The 22349-nt window shown below is 42.0% G+C and overlaps 1 protein-coding gene across 1 annotated transcript in view; it reads right to left on the bottom strand.

The window, feature by feature from the left end:
* wdr91 (WD repeat domain 91) overlaps positions 1-22349 on the bottom strand; it is a 92635-nt gene that overhangs the window by 63130 nt on the left and 7156 nt on the right. The window contains exons 4-10 of the mRNA XM_043716259.1: positions 16840-16922; positions 16155-16261; positions 14180-14363; positions 13880-14077; positions 11304-11494; positions 9567-9717; positions 4236-4330 (exon numbers count right to left, since the gene is read on the bottom strand). Coding sequence (XP_043572194.1) covers positions 4236-4330; positions 9567-9717; positions 11304-11494; positions 13880-14077; positions 14180-14363; positions 16155-16261; positions 16840-16922 — 1009 coding nt within the window. The remainder of the gene's footprint in view (positions 1-4235; positions 4331-9566; positions 9718-11303; positions 11495-13879; positions 14078-14179; positions 14364-16154; positions 16262-16839; positions 16923-22349) is intronic.

The raw sequence follows: 22349 nt of genomic DNA on the forward strand, positions 1-22349 counted from the left end.
CTAGTTTAAATCCTCCCAAGCAGTTCTAGCAAATGTCCCTGCCAGTATGATAGTCCCCTTCCAATTTAGTTGCAATCCGTCCTTCTTGTACAGGTCACTTCTACCCCAAAAGAGATTCCAATGATCCAAAAATGTGAATCCTTCTCCCATACACCAGCTCCTCAGCCATGCATTCATCTGCTCTATCCTCCTATTCCTGCCCTCACTAGCTCGTAGCACTGGGAGTAATCCAGATATTACTACTCTCGAGGACCTCCTTTTTAAATTCCTGCCTAACTCTCTGTAATCTCCCTTCAGAATATCAACCTTTTCTCTTCCAATGTCATTGGTTCCTATGTGGACAATGACCTCCTGCTGGCCCCTCTCCCCAGTGAGAACATTCTGTACCCTCTCGGAGACATCCTTGATCCTGGCATCAGGGAAGCAACACACCATTCTGATTTTTCACTGCTGGCCACAGAAACGTCTGTCTGTACCTCAGACTAGAGAATCCACGGACACAATTGATCACAATTAGGGCGGCACGGTGGCTCAGTGGTTAGCACTGCTGCTTCACAGCACCAGGGTCCCGGGTTCAATTCCAGCCTTGGGCAACTGTCTGTGTGGAGTTTGCACATTCTCCTCGTGTCTGCATGGGTTTCCTCCGGGTGCTCCGGTTTTCTCCCACAGTCCAAAGATGTGCAGGTCAGGTGAATAGGCCATGCTAAATTGCCCATAGATTAGATGCGTTAGTTAGAGGGAAATGGGTCTGGGTGAGCTACTCTTCAGAGGGTTACTCTTCAGAGGGTCAGTGTGGACTTGTTGGGCACTGTCCGAATCTAATCTATTCATATAATCTCTTGGAACCCGACGCACCCCTTGTTGCATTATAGCCAATCTCAATACCCTGGAGGAAGAATTCCTGGAGTGTCTTTGGGATGGTTTCTGCATCAACACATTGTTTTTCTCTCGTTGGTTTTTCAATCTTCCACTGCATATTGTGTAATGACAAAGTAATAATTGGCAATCTAGCTGTGCTGGGGATAGAATGATCATAACATAATAGAAGTCACTAAGATGGAGAGTGACATGGTTGATTCGGAGACTAGGGTCCTGAATCTAAATAAATGAATCTATGACAGTATGAGGCATGAGCTGGCTATGATATATAGTGAATGTTACTTCAAGGGATGTGGGTTCCCAGACAATGACAAACTTTTGAATATATAGAGGAACTGCAACAGTTGTTCAGTCCTGACTGACACTAAATTAAAACAGGAAAGATGACAACTACTAAACAAAATCAGGGATAACATTAGATTTATGGAAGATGGCATTCAAATTGGCCAGAGACGCACCAAACCTGAGGACTGGGAGTAGCTTAGATTTCAACAAAGGAGCACAAAGGGATTGATTAAGAGTTAAAAATCAGAATATAAGAGTAATCTTTCAGGGAACATACAAACTGATTTTAAAAGCTTCTATAGGTATGTGAAAGACAAAGATTAGAGAAGACAAATGTAGGTCTCTTAAATCAGAAATGGGTGAAGTTATGATGGGTGAAACCAAAATACACATTTTTTTTCTGTCTTAACAAAGGAGGACACATTGTCCAAAAAAGCTGGGGAACACATGATCTGGGGGAAGAGAGGGGAACGGAAGGAAATCAGTACTAGTCGGGAAATGGTGTTGGGAAAATTGATCTGATTAAAAGCCTATAAATCCCCAGCAGGGCCTGATAATCTGCATCCCAAAGTAGTTAAGAAAATGTTTCTCGAAAAAGTGGATGCTGTGATGGGTGTCAACCTACAGAAAAGATATGGAGGCTTTGGAGAGACTGCAAAAGTGGTTTACCAGGATACTGCCTGGACTGGAGTGAACCAGGTATAAGGAGATATTGGACAAATGTGGATTGTCTTTGCACAAGCATCAGAGACGGAGGGTGAGCAATAGAAGTATGTAAACTTTTGAGACACATAGTGTGGATAGTTGGAGTCTTTTACTAGGCATCACTGGTTTAGGGTATTGGAGGATTTAGAAAAGAGAAACCATACTTGATAAATCTCATGGAGGTTTTTGAGGATGTAACTAGCAGAGTTAATAAGAAAGAGCCAGCTGATATGGTTTACGTGTATTTTCAGAAGGCGAAAGGTCCTGAATTAGAGATTAGCATGCAAAATTAATGCAATCACATGCATGGGATTGTGGTCAGCTAGCTTAATATCTGCTGAGAAAATATTACAGCCCATTATAAAAGGTGCAAATAACAGAACATTTGGAAAACATAATACGATTAAGCTAGGTCAGCATGGCTTCATGAAGGGGATAGCATACCGAACAAAGAATGACAAAGAATGGATTTTCAGAAATCGCTTAATACAAGTACCATACATCAGGCTACTTAATAAGTTAAGTTGGAAGCAGTATTTAGCACAGATAGAGAATAGGGCTAACTAATAGAAGACAGAGTTAGAATAGAGATATTTTCAGGATGACAAATTGTAACTAGTTAGACAAGAGGGGTCAGTGCTAGGGCCACAATTATTTACACTGTATATTAATGACTCATATGAAGAAAGTAAACATTAAGTCTATGAAGCATACAGACAGGTTAAATGAGTGGGCAAAAACTTGGCAGATGGAATATAATATAGAGGCATGTGAGTTTATGCATTATAGAGTGAAGAATAGGGGAGCTGAATATTATTTAAAATGAGAAAGACTACAGAACAGAGGAGTTTGGGAGTACTCATCCATGAATCACAAAAAGCCAGCATCTAAGTTCAGCAGGCAACAGGAAAGGCAAACGGAACAGTGGCATTTATTTCAAAGGGAATTCAGTATAAAATTAGAGAGGTTTTGCTAAAATTATACCAGAGACCAGTCAGACCTCAGCTAAATAATGTGACCAGTTTGGATGTCTTATCAAAGGAAATATGTATTGGCACTGGAACAATACAGTTTTACAAGGCTGATACCAGGTGTAGAGGGATTGTCTCATGAGACAGATCAAGTAAAATGGCCCTGCACTCAATGTAACCTGACTAAGCATAAAAAATTCTTAAGGGATTCGACAGGGTAGATTTGGAAAGGTTATGTAACCTTGTGGGAGAATCTAGGACAAGAGGGCATAATCCCAGAAGAAGGGCTGTACATTTAAGATAACAAAACAGAAATTCTTCTCTTGAATTCGTGACTGCAGAGAGTTGTTGAGACTAGGTTATTAAGTATATTCAAAGCTGGAAGAGACCAGTAAGGGAATCACGAGAATGGAAAAAGGCAGGAAAGGGACCTGAGAATTGAGACCAGTCATGATCTCATTGAATGGCGGAACAGACTTGATGGATCAAATGGCCTAGTTCTGCTCCTGTGTTTTATGGTTTGCAGGCAGGAAACAAAGTGCTTTTTCCCTCCCCAACTGGCAGGCAGTGACTAGTTGGGTAACACAGAAATCAATGGTTGGATCTCAGCTACTCATATTATATATTAATGATTCAGATGACACAAAGCTGGGTGGAAGGGCGAAACAAAAAGACGAGGCAAAGATGCTTCAGTAAAATTTAGACAAGTTGACCGAGTGCACAAATGTACGGCAGGTCAAGCATAATGTGGATAAATGAGAGATTATCCAGTTTGGTAGCAAAAACAGGAGGCAGAATATCTGATACACAATAAATTGGGAAAGGGGAGCTGCAAAGAGACATTGGTATCCTTGTACAACAATGGCTAAAAGTAAACACACAGGTGGTGAAGGTAGCAAGTGGTATGTTGGCCTTCATACATTTCGTTATATAGAGTTTTAGATGCAGAAAGTTAACTGAGTTTCAACATTTCATCAAACATATTTTAAAAAGTAACTCCGCCCATCACCAATACTCAGTAGTGCGTATTATCTACAATATCCACTGCAGAAAGTCACCTAATATCCTTAGATAAAACTTCAATACCGATGACCACTTCCATCTAGAAGAACAAGATGCCAGGGAAAAATCACAGCCTGCAAGTTCCCCTCGAAGTCACACACCATCCTGACTGGGAAATATATTGCTATTCATTCACTGTCACTGGGTAAACATTCTGGAATTCCCTCCTTAACATGTGCATTGACAGCACATGAGCTGCAATGGTTCAAAAGGAAGTTCACTACCACCTACACAAGGGCAATGAGACACAGCCACAAATGTCACTGTACAAGAAGTGAAACTCGCATATTTTCTTATTGCTAGGACACCCTTATACATTAATCCAGTACTCACCTAGGGTAAGATTCATCAACTGTCAACTCATACAGACTCTTCTTAGCTTCAGTATCATAAAGTCGAACTGTTCCAACTCCACTGCCAAGCAATAACTGCAGAAGAAATACATATCTGAAAAAGCTGCTGTATTATAACATGCAGTTTCAATATTTAATACCCTAAGAAAGGCCTAGTTAGTCTTTTATAGCATACATATTGTTAATTGGGATGTTCAAAATTGGCAAATTGCAGAAATCATTCTTGAAAATTGATGAAAATCCAATAAATAGAAATGGAGTGCGACTTTCAATTACTATTGCCTATTCAGTAACTGTTCATACTAAAAATGGGTCTAAAACACAGATACAATATTCACACCAAGCATGCAGGAAACCATGGCAGCGTGGGGGTTTCTTCTCTTCAGCCTTGACATACAATTGATGCAAAATATATTTGAACATTTTAGTTACCAAGTATCATTTATCAAACATTGTAAGGAAGGAATTAAACTTAATTCTAGAAGTACGCTGAATCAGAGGAACTCCTGATGTTCTCAATGTGTGATTCCTGAATGTATGGCTGTCAATGGTGGACAAATCTTGGGGCTTTTTCGAGGACACACATATTAGAAAAACAGAGATCGCAGGGGGCCAAGATAAAGAGCATTCTAAGGTTAAGAAGATTGTGACAAAGTCAGAAAGAAATTTAAATACAAGGATGGGAATTTTAAAATTTGAGAATCCCAGAAATGGGAGTCAATGGAGGTTAGCAAACGCAAGGGTGAAAAGGACTTGGCAGATGTTAGAATATGACTATCAGAGTTAGGTGTTGGTTCAAGCTTTCAACCTTATCCAGGAAGAAGAATGAGTGGCTGGTTGGGAAAATATTAACACAAGACATAGGAGCATAAATTAGACCATTCAGCCCAAAGAGTCTACTCTACCATTCAATCATGGCTGATAGGTTTCCTGCTTTCTCCATGTAACCCTCAATCCCCTTGAGAATCAAGAACCTACCTATCTCAGCCTTAAATACACTCAATGACCTGGCCTCCACAGAGTTCTGTGGCAGTGAATTCCATAGATTCACCATTCTCTGGCTGAAGAAGTTTCTCCTTATCTCCATTCTAAAAAGCTCTGTTGGTCTAAGGCTGTGCCCTCGGGTCCTAGTCTCTCTGAACAATGGAAACTTCTACTCCGTCCAGGTCATTCAGTATTCTGAGAGTTTCAATTAGATCCCCCCTCATCCTAAACTCTATTGAGTACCCACAGTCCTCAAACGCTAAGCTTTTCATTCTTGGGACCATTCTCGTGAACCTCTTCTGAACACGTCCCAGGGACATCTTTCCTGAGATATTGCGCACAATACTCCAAATGTGGTCTGACCGAGCTTTATAGAGCCTCAGAAGATCATCCCTGCTTTTATATTCAAGTCCTCTCAAAATAAATGCCATCATTGCATTTGCCTTCCTAACTACTGACTCAACCTGCAAGTTTACCTTGCAAGAACCCTGGATTAGAACTCCCAAGTCTCTTTACACATGAAATTTCTGATTTTTCTCCCTATTTAGAAAATAATCCATGCCTCTATTCTTCCTATCAACATGCATGACCTCTAACTTTCCCACGTTGTACTCCATCCGCCACTTGTTTGTCCACTCTCCTAGGAGAAAGTGAGGACTGCAGATGCTGGAGATCAGAGCAGAAAAATGTGTTGCTGGAAAAGCGCAGCAGGTCAGGCAGCATCCAAGGAGCAGGAGAATCGACGTTTTGGGCATAAGCCCTTCCTCAGGAATCTCACTCCCCTAACCTGTCCAAATCCTTCTGCAGCCATCCCGCCTTCTCAATGCTACTCGTCCCTCTATATATAGATTTGTATCATTTGCAAACTGAGCCAGAAGGTCCTCAGTTCCTTCATCTGGATGGCTAATGTATAAAGTGTAAAGTTATGATCCCAACACTGAGCCTTGCGGAACACCGCTTGTCACCAGCTGCCATCCCGAGAAAGACCCTTTTATCCCCACTCCCTGCTTTCTGCCAGACAGCAATGCTTCTATCCACACTAGCATCTTGCCTCTAACACCACAGGCACTTATTTTACTCTGTAGCCTTGTCAAAGGCCGTCTTGCAGTCCAACCATGGTCCAACCTGCAGATTATTCTAGCAAATTTGTCAGGCATGACCTCCCCTTATTGAAACCATACTGACTTTGCCATTTTTTACCATGTACTTCCAAGTACTCAGAAATCTCATCCTTCAAAGTGGATTCCCGGATCTAACCCATGACCGAGGTTTGGCTAATTGGTCTGTAATTTCAATCTTTTGCCCTACTCCCTTTTTAAACAAGTGTATCACGTTAGTGGACCGTCCCTGACTCTAGTGATTCCTGAAAGTTCACCACTAACCTCCACTGTCTCCCTTAGAACTCTGGGGTGTAGTCCATCTGGTCCAGGTGATTTATTACCTTTAGGCTATTCAGATTTTCTAGCACCTTCACCTTGGTGATGGCCACCATATTCAGCTCCATCCCCTCACTCTCAAACTTTTGGGAAATTACTCATGTCTTCCACCATGAAGATTGACATGAATCAATTACTCAGCTCCTCAACCATTTCCTTGTTCCCCACTACTATTTCTCCAGTGTCATTTTCCAGCAGCCCAATGTCCACTTTTGCCTGTCCTTTGCCCTTCATATATCTCAAGAAACTCTTATTGTCTTGCTTTATATTACTGGCTCGCTTACTCTCACTTAATCTTTTCCATCCTTATTTCTTTCTTTGTTACCCTCTGTTGGTCTTTATAAGCTTCCTAGTTCACTGCTTTCCCATTGCCCTTTGCCACATTACGTGCTTTCTCTTTTGCCTGTATGCAATCCCTGACCTCCCTCGTCAGGCATGCTTCTTTTTCCATGGGATGAATCTCTGTTGTGTCTCCTGAATTACTCCCAGAAACTCCTTCCATTGCTGTTCAACTGTTTTTCCTGCTCGGCTACTCTTTCAGTCAATTCTCACCAGCTCTTCCCTCATACCTTTAGTTGCCTTTATTCAGCTGTAATACAGTTAGCTCTGTCTCCATCCTCTCCCTCTCAAATTGCAGAGTAAATTCAATCATATTAAGATCACTGCCTCCTAAGAGTTCCTTCATCTTAAGCTCCCTTACCATGTCTGCCTCATTGCACAACATTGTCTCCTTGTAGGCTCCGCTACAGGCTGCTCAAAAAACCATCTTTTTGACATTCCACAAATTCCTTTACTTACAATTCACTGCCAATCTAATTTTCCCAGACTGTCTGCATATTGAAATAATCAATTGAACTTTGCCTTTCCTACACATCTTTTCTATCTCCTGGCATGTCTTGTGCCCCAGTTCCTGATTACTGTTTGGTGGCCTGTACAACTCCAACTATGGTTTTTTTCACCTTTGCGGTTCCACAACTCTATCCACACAGATTCTACACCATTTGACCCTACTTCATTTCTTACTATTGATTTAATTTCATTTCTTGTTAATAAGGCAACCCTACTCCACTGCCCACCAGCCTATCTTTTCAAAACGATATATATCCTTGAATATTCAGCTCCGCATCCTGATTGCCCTGCAGCCACATCCCCGTGATGCCTATGACGGGGTCAATGTCTGGAGGTGACAAAGGTATTTTGCAGTGTAGAGCCAGATGCAGGGCTGGAAACATGAGATATTATGGAGGCAGAAATAGTTGATCTCTGGACACAAAAATATATAGTTTGTAAGCTCAGCAGAAAAGGTGCTGACATTAAGAGCAGTCAGAGTCACAGAGTTCCACGAAACAGAAAACGGCCCTTTGATCCATCAAGTGAGTGCCAGAGGAAGTGGTGGAGGCTGGTACAATTGCAACATTTAAGAGGCATTTGGATGGGTATATGAATAGGAAGGGATATGGGCTGGGTGCTGGCAGGTGGGACTAGATTGGGTTGGGATATCTGGTCGGCATGGATGGGTTGGACTGAAGGGTCTGTTTCCATGCTGTACATCTCTGCGACTGTAAGTCTGCGCTGGTCAAAAGCAACCACCTAATTATTGTAATTCCAAGGCCCATAGCTTTGTATGCCTGAGCACTGCAAGTACATATCCAAATACTTGAAGTTATGAGAGTTCATTCCTCTCAAAGGCAAAGCATTCCAGATTCTCACCATCCTCTGAATGAAAAAGATTTACCTCACATCTCTTCTAAATCTTCTGTCCCTTATCTTAAATCTATACTCCATGGTTATTGATCCCTCCAAGTGGAAATTTTTCTTCCTGTCTACCTTATCTCTGCCCCTCAATTTTTTACATCTCAATCCTGTCCCTCCTCAGTCTTCTCTAAGGAAAACAACCCCAGTCTGTCCAATTTCTCTTCATAAATATCTCCAACCCAGATAACATCCTGATAAATCTCTGCACCCTCTCCAGTCCTGTTACAATCTTGCTAATAATGTAGATTTCAGAACACCACACAGTCTTTAGCTGGGAAGATATCATTTGCAGGCTATAATGGAAAAAATCTTCTGACCCTTGTAGAAAGCTGACAACCAAACTATATTGTGCTCTCTACAAGTAACCAATATTTTGTCCATCAAAACACTGAGTCAAAAAAATTACATCAATATTCCTCAGAAGACTTTTTAAGACATTAGAAGGAAACTGAAATATCCACCACTTCTGAACTGTTGTATAGCTAATAAACTAACCGACAAGGAATTCTCCGGACACTAAAAATTAAACCATGAAGTTCTGAGATCATTACAAAAAACAACTAGTTTATGAGTCTTCTTACGGAAAAGAAGTCTGCCATCCTTACCAAGTCAACATTACAAAGCCAGAAAAGAAGTTCCAAGTAAGCATCAAAATACAAGGGCAAGTAAAGAAGTTCAATGAAGGAAAGGTACACAAAGCGATGGAATAGGTCCACCCTTGCAACTTAGTGTAGTAACCAGTATAATGTAGCACTTTAAAGTACAGCGATGGTGATAAACACATTGCAGATAGTGCAATAACCAGTACACAGCAGGACTGTACAGGAATAATGAGAAACACACTAATGTTAGTGCAGCATCCAGTACATGGCAGCACCGTATCAAGTCCACTCAATACTCTGCCACTGCACTACAGCCCTAAGAGGTAATTGGCAGTTTGGTTTCTCGAAACAGTACACCCCTTGATATCATTGCATTGGTATGTCATCCTGCTGCTCCTCTTTGTCACTCTTGGCATCAATCCACCCTGTAGCCCACACTCCATTATTAACAGATCATCCTATTACATTTGAGTGAACAGTTGGAAAGAAGCAGTAGCTGAGAGAAATAGCCAAATTGTGTTGATTGTTCCTCACCAATCTGTCTGGTTTGGTAGCCCATTCCAAGGAAAGCAGCTGTGATTTTGACATTATGGTGGCCTTAGTCTGCATTGTGGGGTTAAATGTCCACACTTTAACCACTCCATCAATATCCAGACTTGCAACTCTCCTGCCAGAGCAATCCACCCTAAATCAATCACAAAAGAAACACATTCAAAACGGTGCATATCCTCAGAGAACACAATTAAACTAATCTCACTTTAACTGCATGATTAATCTCAACTCCAAGAACACTGCATAATTTCATTAAATAGAGCTAGCTTTGAAGAAACACCACCTGTACCTCTCACCCTACAATTTGAAGCCAAATATTGAAGTGCAAGATGGCTTAATTAAAGTAGGAGAAAGTGAGGACTGCAAATGCTGGAGACCAGAGCTGAAAATGTGTTGCTGGAAAAGCGCAGCAGGTCAGGCAGCATCCAAGGAGCAGGAGAATCAATGTTTCGGGCATAAGCCCTTCTTCAGGAATGAGGAAAGTGTGTCCAGCAGGCTAAGATAAAAGGTAGGGAGGAGGGACTTGGGGGAGGGGCGTTGGAATTGCGATAGGTGGAAGGAGGTCAAGGTGAGGGTGATAGGCCGGAGTGGGGTGGGGGTGGAGAGGTCAGGAAGGAGATTGCAGGTTAGGAAGGCGGTGCTGAGTTCGAGGGAGGAAGAGCGCCTCATCTTCTGCCACGGAACCCTCCAACCACAAGGGATGAACTCAGATTTCTCCAGTTTCCTCATTTCCCCTCCCCCCACCTTGTCTCAGTCAAATCCCTCGAACTCAGCACTCCTAACCTGCAATCTTCTTCCTGACCTCCATTTCCAAAGCCCCTCCCCCAAGTCCCTCCTCCCTACCTTTTATCTTAGCCTGCTGGACACACTTTCCTCATTCCTGAAGAAGGGCTTATGCCCGAAACGTCGATTCTCCTGTTCCTTGGATGCTGCCTCACCTGCTGCGCTTTTCCAGCAACACATTTTCGGCTTAATTAAAGCACCCAAGAGGAATGCAACTTGGTTTACCTATCCTTCTATTCAATCTCAGGTCGTGGAATAGTCATCTATTAATCTATGATCTATTAGCTTCCCTCGGAATAAAGTCACAGCTCCACCACCACAGGACTTTGGGTGGCATGGTGGCTCAGTGGTTAGCACTGCTGCCTCATAGCACCAGGGACCCGGGTTCGAATCCAGCCTCGGACAACTGTCTGTGTGGAGTTTGCACTTTCTCCCTGCGTCTGCATGGGTTTCCTCTGGGTGCTTCAGTTGCCTCCCACAATCCAAAGGCGAATTGACCATACTAAGTTGTCCATAGAGTTCAGTGATGTGTAGGTTAGGTGCAATAGTCATAATTGGATAATAGGATAGGGGAATGGGTCTGGGTGTGTTACTCTTTGGGGGGGTTGGTATGGACTCGTTGGGCCGAAGGACCTGTTTCCACTCTGTAAGGACTTTATGTAGGGATTCTATGGACTATTACACACTATTCAATCATGTTAGCATGACAGGTTCCTATATAGAAATTATGTGGAGAGAACAGTCGACTCTCAGTTGTGTGTGAATTTATGAAGCCCATACACAATAAACACCTCCGAAAAGAACTCAACAGTTATAATTTTGTTATTACTGACAAATTGAGTGCTTATGTAAAACATTACTTTAAGGGAGAATTTCAGAAAGCTGACAAGCTATAAAATGCATGTGATACACGGACACAACTGTAACACCACTCACCCACAATACATGATGGAGGAGTGATGTTCTGCATATTCTTCCTGACTCAGCACTATGAAAGGCTGCTCAGTCTTGCGCTCCAGGCTACACTTGCTCAGTTTTGTTGGAGAGTCAAGTTGATCCACAGCCATTTCAGGGCTGCTGGGAATATCCATCTCAGTGCAGCCAGGCTCAGTGCTTTTCTCCATACCCTGGATGCAATTAGATATCAATGAAGTTTGCACTCATTAACATTGGGATAAATAAAATAACTTCTTAGACACTCAGATACTAATGTGACCTTTTTCCCTTTATAGTACAGAGAGTCAGAACTCACCAGAGGATCCCAAGTCCCATTTATAATGAGGCATTCCCAACTCCTGAGGTTTGATAAGTCACATTAATTAGCTTCAATGCATACAGTAAATTTCAGTCATGACTGCCTCTAACACTATCCAAGCCAATAGCACTGAGCAGGATCAGGCTTGGCTGTAAGGCTGTGATGAATAGCACTTTCTGAAGTTAGTCCACTTGTGAAGAATGATCAGAGAATTACGTCAAGCAAGCTGAACTTAACAGCCACTGATAGTGCATGAATTATGTGAAATTTCCCCAAATCCTTGGATTCTGGAGAAGTAACAGAGGATTGGAAAACTGCTAACGTGACATACCTATTCAAAAATGGAGGGAGGCAGAAAGTGTTAGAAAAAAAATTGGAATCAATCATTAAGGAAGTAATAGCAGAACATTTTGAAAATCATAATCTAATCAAGCAGAGTCAGCATGATCATTAAAGGGAGATGTGATGATGCTGCTCCTTTAACAAGCTTCTTTTGCACTTGGCTTTTTTTCCCCAAAGGGGTCATAAAGGTAGAGGTTCCAATATGTCTGGAAATACCTATTTGAAAAAGCTTTTAAGTTTTTTTTAAAAAACACTTGTAAATTGAAAGGGGAGTGGCCAGTTCTTCCAGTCTGGTTTGCTTGCAGCTGCTGGTCAAGTTTTAGCTGGGAACTCAAAGAACCAGTTCCATGCTGATCCTTGCTCTCCTTGTGATTCCTCTCCTGCAAGAACCTGTTTTTGAATTTACCTGTTAGCCAAGGTGTGTTTATGGGATGTTGCAAGTGATTTGGAATAGTATCATTAAACTGCGATAGAGTCGATTGGCTTTTCGGGTAAAATATGTTATTCTACATTCTGTTCACGTGTAAATAAGTTCTGTTTTGTTTAAAACTGAGTGGTTGGGCCAGTTGCATTACTCCTGGAATATCCACTTTACATCTACTTAAAACAACTAGAAAGTTAGGGTCTGAGCTGCCTCCTTGACATGTGTTGAGGGGGTCTGGCCTGGTCCATAATTTTGAATCATGCTTGTTATTTATTAAGTGCTCGTTGAGGAAATTTCAAGGAGAGTGGATAGAGTAGCATCAGTCGATGTGTTGTATTTGAAAATCTAGAAGGCATTTGGCAAGGTTCCTCACAATAGTTTTTTGGCATAAGATAACAGTCCATGGTGTTGGAGGTAGTATATGGATAGAGATCTGACTTAAAGGCAGGAAACTATGAATAGAGATAAGGGTCTTTTTTTCAGGTTGGCAACCTGTGATCAATGGGATTTGATAGGGATCACTGCTGTGTCCACAATTGTTTACAATATACCTTCACGACTTGGAGGAAGGAAGCACATGTATTGCAGCCACATTTGCATATGACAAAAATAGGTGGAAAGGTAAGTCCCGAGAGGGAAGCAAAGAACTTGCAGAGAAGTACTAATAGATTAAGTAAGTGAGCAAAGTGTTAGCAAATGGAGTAACTTTTCATTTTGGAAGGGAGAAGAGAACAGAGTATTATTTAATTGGCGAAAAACTGCGGAAAGCTGCAAAATAAAGGGACTTGTGCACAGTTGTGCATGAAACAGAAAATGTTAGAACATAATCGAAAGGCAAACGAATGTTGGCCCTTATTTCAATAAGCTTGGAGTGTCAGCTAAGTGGGTAAGTCTTGCTGCAACTGTACAAGGTGCTGGTGCTGGATCTTAGAGGGGTGAGAGGATAATTCTCCTCAGGGGCGACTCTCGGACCAAGGATTGTAGCCAGAGAAATAAAGGGTGCCATTTTAAGAAGATGAGGAGGATTTTCTTCTTTCAGAAGTTTGAGTGTCTTTGGAGCTCCTTGCTATAGACAGCTGAATTGGCAGACTCCTTGTTTATATTCAAGGCTGACATAGATAAATTCACAATCAATGATTAAAGGGAAAGGACTGGAAAGTGGACATGCCATGATCCCATTGCATGGTGCAAATTAAAACAGTAGAAACCTTCCAGAATTGTGTTAATGACTTGCCGGGATAGTGGGATGATAAGCAGTTGTGTGGAGAGCTAGAAACCACAGAGACAGTTAAGTGGCATCATCTCTTCGTGTTGTGGCTAATTCGGAATTCAGCCTGGAGGTAGCATGCTGACTGCAATGCAGTACACCTTACTGATCCTACAGCAGCATGCAAAATTTCTTCAAAACAGTCCAGCATGAACTATTTTGACTGAAGATAACCTGCTGGAAGTTACATTCAATTCTCCTGATTAGATGAATATGTCCTTTACCTGTGTAGTGTGTTTGGATAAGAGCTCCTTTCGCTCTTTTTCATGGTTTAGCACCTTCCTCTGTCGCTGCTGCACCAAGTTTGGGTCTTTCTCATGATCCTGTACCTTCCTCTGTCGCTGCGGAAGTGTGATGTCAGTAGCCACGTTCACCAGTACCTTTCCCTCTTTGGGGGCCAAAGTCTCTCTATTCTTGGTGGTCTGAACAATAGTAACAACAAACAAAGCAACTTCCTGAAGCAGGTTCAAGATTGGATTGTAGAACATTGAACAGCAAATGGGGTTGGCACAAACTGTCAATACCTGATTATTGGCACCATCTCTCTTTCCAGATAACACAGGACTCTGACATGACTGCGAAGGCCCTGGGTACACCTGGCCTTTTCCTGAAGGTTTCTTGCTTTGTGGGAGCAACAATGACAGAAACGAGCCAGCTTTACTCTGAGATGACATCACTGACGAGGTCCTCTGACTGGACATCAATTCTCTGCAAATAAACAGCAAAGTTAGTCCAAGCTTAAAAGCACAACTTCATTGTGACTGACTCCATGTACGACACAGGCCAAGAACTTGACTCATGACCAGGCTGCAAAGCGAAACCAAAAATGCATCAGTGCAAATAATTGAAAGATTACAGAGCAAGACTGGTTTAAAATTCCAACAACACAAGGTGATTTCATACTAAAGATGCAAGAGAATAAAAAGTGCAATCTAAAGATAAAGAAGCTGAGCTGAGCCCAGGTTCAATTTGCAACCTGGCCGACGTTATCGGATATCAGTATAACAGTAAATGCCTGTGCTCCTGTGGTTGGGTGGGGCAAATCCTGTCAGAGTTCGAGGGACCCACTGTCAGAACCTGGAAGCCACATGTGTGGATGAAGAATGAGGATGTGAGAAAACTGAATTTTTCACGTGATTGTCATTCCACATAAAAAGTAGATTGACCCACACATAAAATGAAGAAACATGTCCAAGGGACTGGACAACAGCAATATGTCAAAACCTTCAAACAGAAAGAAAATTTCATACAGTTCTGGTCACCACAATATCAGAAGGAAATGGATGCTTTGGGCATGGTACAGAAAGGTTTTACGAGGATGGTGTCTTGCATGGTGGAGTTTAGCTAAAAAGAAAAGTTGTATAAGCTGAGTTTGTTTTCGGTGAAACACAGGAGGCTGAGAGATGACCTGAAAGAAGTTTATAAAATTATGAATGGTATGGACAGAGTGAAAAGTACGGATGTGTTTTCCCGGGTGGAAGGATCAATTACTAGGGTGCTGGAGGTTGGAGGTGCTGGAGAGGGTTTGAGTTTGAGAGAGATGTGCAAGGGTGATGAGTGCCTATAACGTTCTGCCAGAAGTGGTGGTGGAAGCAGACACAATAGCAGCATTTAAGAAGCACCTGGATGAATACATGAAGAGAAAGGGAACATGCTTTTGTATGAAAGGGCAAAATGTTTTGACGATTGTTCAGAGGAACGAAGGGCCTGTCCCTGTGCTGCACTGTTCTAAAATTACTTTTAAAAAAAATTTAAATAATTTGGATAATGTACATCTAGATATTTTCTACTCAACTTGTTTAGAAATGCTGTGACACACCTCTGGAGCGGGTGGAACTGTAACCCAGGCCTCCTGAATCAGAGCAGCAAAATTACCGCTGTACCATAACAGCCCCTTTCCCAACAGCACTATAATACCTGGCTGATGCATAAAGTGGACTGAGAAATGCCCCATTCTATGTCCCTACTGCAAAAATCACAATGTATGGTCCTCAGATAAGAGACATATCAGATATTAAACTGATAAGAACAGAAACTGTTACTACACTCAGTTCCAGCTTGCAAACAGAGTCCATTTTCAAGTCACTTGTAGACAGATTGGAACACAACACAGGACATCACAAAATAGCTGTTTGTAAATACAGAAAATGTTTATACATTGGTTCTGTAAAATTACACCCCCATTATGGATTGCTTTTGTCAGTATGAGTGCTCATATATTGGAGCCACCCTGTATATTAACAACTGTCATCACGTGAAGTGTGACAATGGATGCAATGTACTTTGTGCATTAATGGATTACACAGGACTCAATGTTTCCAAGAATATTTTACAATGCAGTCAAAGGAATGACAAATGATGGGTGGGGCAGGTTTGGACATGTGGAGGGAAGTGTGCATTGCCCCAGATTCAATAATGTGGAACGATGCTTTGGATTGTTCTATGATTAAAAGCTTATCGAGACAAACCTCAGTATTGATCTTTAGTGACGGTACTCACAGTTCTGAATCCCCCAGTCGGTCCATGTTCTGAATGTAAGGAGGCAATTTGTGGTGAATCATCTCCTCTTCTTTCCTCAGTCTTGGCTCGGCTTGTGCAGCAAACAACTGACGACAACAAGAAAACTTAGGAAATAAAAACAGCACATACTTTACAGTAAAACTGATAACTATTAAGTTTCCAATGTCGCTTGAAAAACATAAGTGCCCTGGAGACAAGCACAAAGAATAAGCACCCTGACAAACAATTGCACGGATTCTCCAGCCTCCAATAAAAACTGGTAGAACACTAAGGTGAAAAAAGTCACCATTCACGAGACTGTTTGCTGGTATGCCTCACAGTGAAAGCACATTGCCGAGAACTGGAAACAACAGCAACTGTCAGATTGCCCAAAGTTTCTATCAGATTGGGAGTAAAAGATAACTTGATCTTTGAATTTCCATCCCGGTGCCAGATTCATTCAACCTGAGGCTCATCAGCCCAAAATAAAGGCTTTCCACCTTCTCTTTCACCTGTCTTTACCTAACCTGAGAAGGGCTTATGCCCGAAACGTCGATTCTCCTGTTCCCTGATGCTGCCTGACCTGCTGCGCTTTTCCAGCAACACATTTTCAGCTCTAACCTGAGTCTCACCGACACTCAGGAACTCAAAAACCTCTCAGAAGCTCAATAAAACAACGTAATACCTTCTGCCTTAAGACTTCATTTTCTTCCTGTAGTTGGTAGCATCTCTGGACCTCTGCATCAAAGTTCAGCAACATAGGAACAGGTGATACAAGTTAAGAAAAAAAATGCTTAGTCAATTTGCATCTTAGAGCCATGTTTAAAAGTTTTGGCAGAGATTCTAAGTTCTCCCTCTGGGAAAATCCTGCACACCTTTAAAGAATCACCTCAGTCTGCTGCCAGTCTTGTGTCAAGGATTCATTTTTAAAGTAATATTATCGAATACAACGAGTTCACAGCTTCAAACCATGGTCAGACCTAATAATAAAAAAGAAAATATTGGAGTAACTCAACAGGTATGGCAGCAGTGGAGAGGGAAACAAAGTTAATATCGTTATGAAGGTGTCGGTGTGTAATGTATCTTTAAGAGAGAGAGGGAGCTAGCAAGGACTGACTGAAAGCACAGATTGTGCTGAACAAGATAAAAATGCAACAGTTGGTTGAAACAAATAGCTGGAGTTGCATTGCCATGGAACAAAAACAAATTCAAATTCAGCCAATCAGTTTAAGTTATGGCCCAAATACCACAATCCAATTGAATTTGAATTTTACTGTTTGGGATGGCATCAAACCAATGAAATGATCCGATGCTTTGGGTTACAAAACGGGACATTTTGAACAATCAGGGGAGAACTGCAAAGAGCTCCCACAAGTACAGAGTGCTAGCTGAATAGCTCTCTGAAAGGTACCTGTCCATAAGAAAAGTTGTACACAAGACTGAAGAAATGACGACCCAAGAAAATATAGAGGAAATTCTACAGAGGAAAATCTACGAAGGAGAATCAACAAAGCTGACTGGTTTTGAAATGTGATTAATTTTTTGTAAATCTTAATCAGGGTGTTTTTTTTAAAAAAATCGGACCAGAGAAAGGTGTTGTGAATAACTTGTTTTAATGTTCTCTGTTGGTCTTATAGAATAAAATTGTTAACTTTTACTTTAAACAGTGACATCTGGGATAGTTCTTTGTCTCTCAAAATTTAACAGATTACGGCGCGAGGTGAGCTTGTGTGTGGGGTTTAAATTAGCACTGTGTCGTGACAACTTGGGAGCTCTCGTCCATGATGTGTACAGGTTTAGACAGCTTTGAATAGATTTGGGGTATGAGAAAAGCCCAGTAGATTTAAACACTTGCTGGTTAGTGCCCTAGATCTTTAAATAAAATGTAGGTGAGACAATGTGTTTAATTTCAGTTACTTGTGGTTGGTTAAATGAAAACTGAGAGAAATGGCTCTTAAAATTGCTAACAAGGGTCTGGGAGTTGAAGATGATACCCAAATGTGCCAAGAACATTTAAAAAAAGAAAAGACTTAGAATTAGCAAAGAGGTTAGAATTGGGTTTAACCAAGGACAAAAGTAAAGCTGAAATTGTTAGGGCATTGCTCAAACACAGATGTGTCTGAGAAACAGACAAGTGCAATAGCGTTAGAAAAACTTGAATTACAATAGAGGAAAATGGAGTCAGAAGATAAACAAATTGAGAGGAGGATAGAGAGATAGAAGGTTAAAGCATGAAGAAACCAGGCAGCATGATGGTTAACACTGTTGCCTCATAGTGCCAGGGAGCGGGATTTCATTCCAGCCCCAGCTGATTGTCTGGGTGGAATTTGCATGTTCTCCCCATCTGACAGTTTCCTCCGGGTGCTCCAGTTTCCACCCATAGTCCAAAGCTCTGCAGGTTAGGTGGATTGGCCATGCTAAATTGTCCATAGTGTCTTGGGATGTGCAGGCCAAATGGGTTAGCGACTGGAAATGCAGGGTTACAGGGATAAGGTAAGGGTCTTGGTGCGATGCTCTTCAGAGGGTTGGTGTAGACTCGATGGGCCAAATGGCCTTCTTCCCCCACCGTAGAGATTCAATGATAAACCAGGAGCCGCACTAGCATAGTGAAGTTAGTTGTCTATTTAAAATAAAAGCTGCAACTTTGCCCTAGAGGTCTACTGCACAGTAAAAGGCACCTCTGTCCATCAAGGCTGTGCTTGTCAAATACAATCAGCCGAACTATTCTCATTGTATTTCCCACTAGGTCCATAGCCTTCCATGCCTTAGCATCACAAATGCACATCTAATTATTTAAATATTGAGGGTTTCCAAGTCTACCAGCTTCACAGACAGCAAGTTGCAGATTGCCACCACCTTCTGAGTGAGAGGTCTTTTTCTCATACCCCCTCCAAACCTCCTGCTCGTGCCCCTCTATCAATGGGTCCCTGGTAATTCAGCCTGCCACCAAAGGAAAACATTCCTTCCTTTGATATGCGCTACTTATTTTGTACATCTCAATCATGTACCCCCCACCCCACCCGCAATCTCCTCTGCTCCAAGGACAACAATCCCAGTCTTCACAACTAAAACTCTCCTGCCGAGGCAACATCCAAGTAAGTCTCTTTTACACCCTCTCCAGTACAATCACATCCCTTCTCACTGGATTCCAGAACTTCACACAATACTACAGCCTATGGCCTAACCAACCTTTTATACAGTTGCATCATAACTTCTCTGCTCTTATGCCTCAAACTCAGATACCCCCCACATCGTCTTAACCACTTTACCTATCTCTCCTGTCACTTAAATGGACAAATGGACATGAAAACCATGGTTATGCTGATCCTCTGTTTCCCAGCACTCTATCATTCTTCATGTATTCTCTTGTCTTGTTTGTCCGACAAAAGTGTGCATCACCTCACACTGATTCAGATTGAATTCCATTTGTCACCAATCAGCCTGGATATATTCTCCTGCAGTCGAGGCACCCTTCTCACTATTTACTACCCCACTAATTATCACATTATCCACAATCTCACTGATCAACCCTCTAAACCATTTATATATATATACAACACAAACAGCAAGAACCCCAACACTGATTCCAGTGGACCACCACTGGACACAGATTCCCAGTCTCAGGAGTGGAAGTAAGGCCATTTGGCCCATCAAGTCTACTCCACCATTCAATCATGGCTGATGGGCATTTCAGCACCACTCTCCCCGTATCCCTTAATTCCTCGTGAGATTAAAAATTTATCCATTTCTGCCTTGAAGACATTTAACATCCTGGCCTTCACTGTGCTCCATGGCAGTGAATTCCACAGGTCCACCAGTCTCTGGCTGAAGAAATGTCTCCTCATTTCTGTTTTAAATTGACCTCCTCTAATTCTAAGGCTGTACCCATGAGTCCTGGTATCCCCGCCTGACGGAAACAATTTCCCAGCGTCCACCCTTTCTAAGCCATGCATTATCTTTTACGTTTCTACTAGATCTCCCCTCAAAGTTCTGAACTCTAACGAATACAATCCCAGGATCCCCAGCAGTTCATCGTATTTTAGGCCTATCATTCCAGGGATCATTCGTGTGAATCTTTGCTGGACACGCTCCAGTCCCAGTATGTCCTTCCTAAGGTGTGGGGCACAAAACTGGACACAGTATTCTAAATGGGGCCTAACCAGAGTTTTATAAAGTCCCAGCAGCACATCACTGCTTTTACATTCCAACCTCCTTGAAATAAATGACAACATTACATTTGCTTTCTTAATCACGGACTCAACCTGCAAATCAACCTTGAGAGAATCCTGTACTAGCACTCCCAGATCCCTTTGTACTTTGGCTTTATGAATTTTCTCACCGTTTATAAAATAGTCCATGCCTGTGTTCTTTTTTCCCCCAAAGTGCAAGACCTCGCATTTGCTCACATTGACTTTCATCAGCCATTTCCTGGACCATTCTCCCAAACTGTCTAAATCTTTCTGTGGCCTCCCCAGCTCCTCAGAACTACCTACCTGTCCACCTAACTTCATATCATCAGCAAACTTCACCAGAATGCCCCCAATCCCTTCATCCAGATCATTAATATATAAAGTGAACAGCTGCGGCCCCAACACTGAACCCTGCGGGACACCACTTGTCACCAACTGCCATTCTGAAAAAGAACCTCTTATCCCAAATCTCTGCCTTCTGTCAGACAGCCAATCCTCAATCCATGCCAGTAGCTCACCTCAAACACCATGAGCCCTCACTTTACTCAGCAGCCTCCCTTGACGCACGTTATCAAAGGCCTTTTGGAAGTCTAGGTAGATAACATCCACTGGGTTTCCCTGGTCTATCCTACTTGTTACATTTTCAAAGAATTCTAACAGGTTTGTCAGGCATGACCTCCCCTTACTAAATCCATGCTGACTTGTTCTAATTCGTCCCTGCACTTCCAAGAATTTAGAAATCTCATCCTTAACAATGGATTCTACAATTTCACCTATAACCGAGGTTAGGCTAATCAGCATATAATTTTCCATCTTTTGTTCCTGCCACTCAGCTAATCTGGATCTAATCAGCCAAATTTCCTTGGATCCCATGGGCTCTTATCTTTATTAACAGTCTCACATAAACTTATCAAAAGCCTTTCTAAAGCCCAAGTAAACCACATTGAATGCAGTGCACTCATCTACACACTATCTTCAAAATATTCAAATCAAATTGGTCAGACTTGACAACAAAACCTTGCCAATTGTTCTTGATTAATCCCTGCCACTCCAAGTAGAGATTAATTCTGCCCCTCCGAATTACTTTCACTGGTTTCCCAATCAGTGAAGTTTGTGTGACTGACCTGGATTGATTAATCCCTTGCTCCCTTTTGGAATAATGGTACCACATTGGCTGCGTTCCAGTTCTCTGGCACATCCCTTGTGACCAAATAAGAACTGAAAATTGCCAGCACCCCTATTTCTTTTTTTGACCCACTCAACAGCCATGGGATACATTTAAGCATCACACAGCTCTTCTCTCTGATTTCTATACCCACATCATGCCCGATCAGGGATAGCATAGGGAATTTGTGTGTGGAGTCTGACGATGTAGGTGAAACCCTAAATGAGTTTTTTGCTTCTGTCTTTATGAAAGAAACAAACTTTGTAGTGAATGAAACCTTTGAAGAGCAGGTGTGCATGCTGAAATGGATAGAGATAGAGGAAGCTGATATGCTGAAAAGTTTGTCAAATGTTAAGATTGACAAGTCGCCAGGCCTGGACCAGATTTGTCCTCGGCTTCTTTGGGAAACGAGAAATGCAACTGCTTCGCCACTTGCGAAGATCTTTTCATCCTCGCTCTCCACTGGAGTCGTACCTGAGGACTGGAGAGAGGCAAATGTAATTCCTCTCTTCAAGAAAGGAAATAGGGAAATACCCGGCAATTACAGACCAGTAAGTCTCACGTCTGTCGTCTGAAAGGTGTTAGAAAGGATTCTGAGGGATAGAATTTATGACCATCTGGAAGAGCATGGCTTGATTAAATGCAGTCAACACGGCTTTGTGAGGAGCAGGTCATGCCTCACAAACCTTATCGAGTTCTTTGAGGATGTGACTAGAAAAGTTGATGAGGGTCGAGCTGTGGATGCGGTGTACATGGATTTCAGCAAGGCATTGACAAAGTTCCCCATGGTACGCTCATTCAGAAGGTCAGGAGGAATGGGATACAGGGAAATTTAGCTGT

Source organism: Chiloscyllium plagiosum, chromosome 26 (genome assembly GCF_004010195.1).
Source record: "Chiloscyllium plagiosum isolate BGI_BamShark_2017 chromosome 26, ASM401019v2, whole genome shotgun sequence".
Lineage (NCBI taxonomy): Eukaryota > Metazoa > Chordata > Chondrichthyes > Orectolobiformes > Hemiscylliidae > Chiloscyllium > Chiloscyllium plagiosum.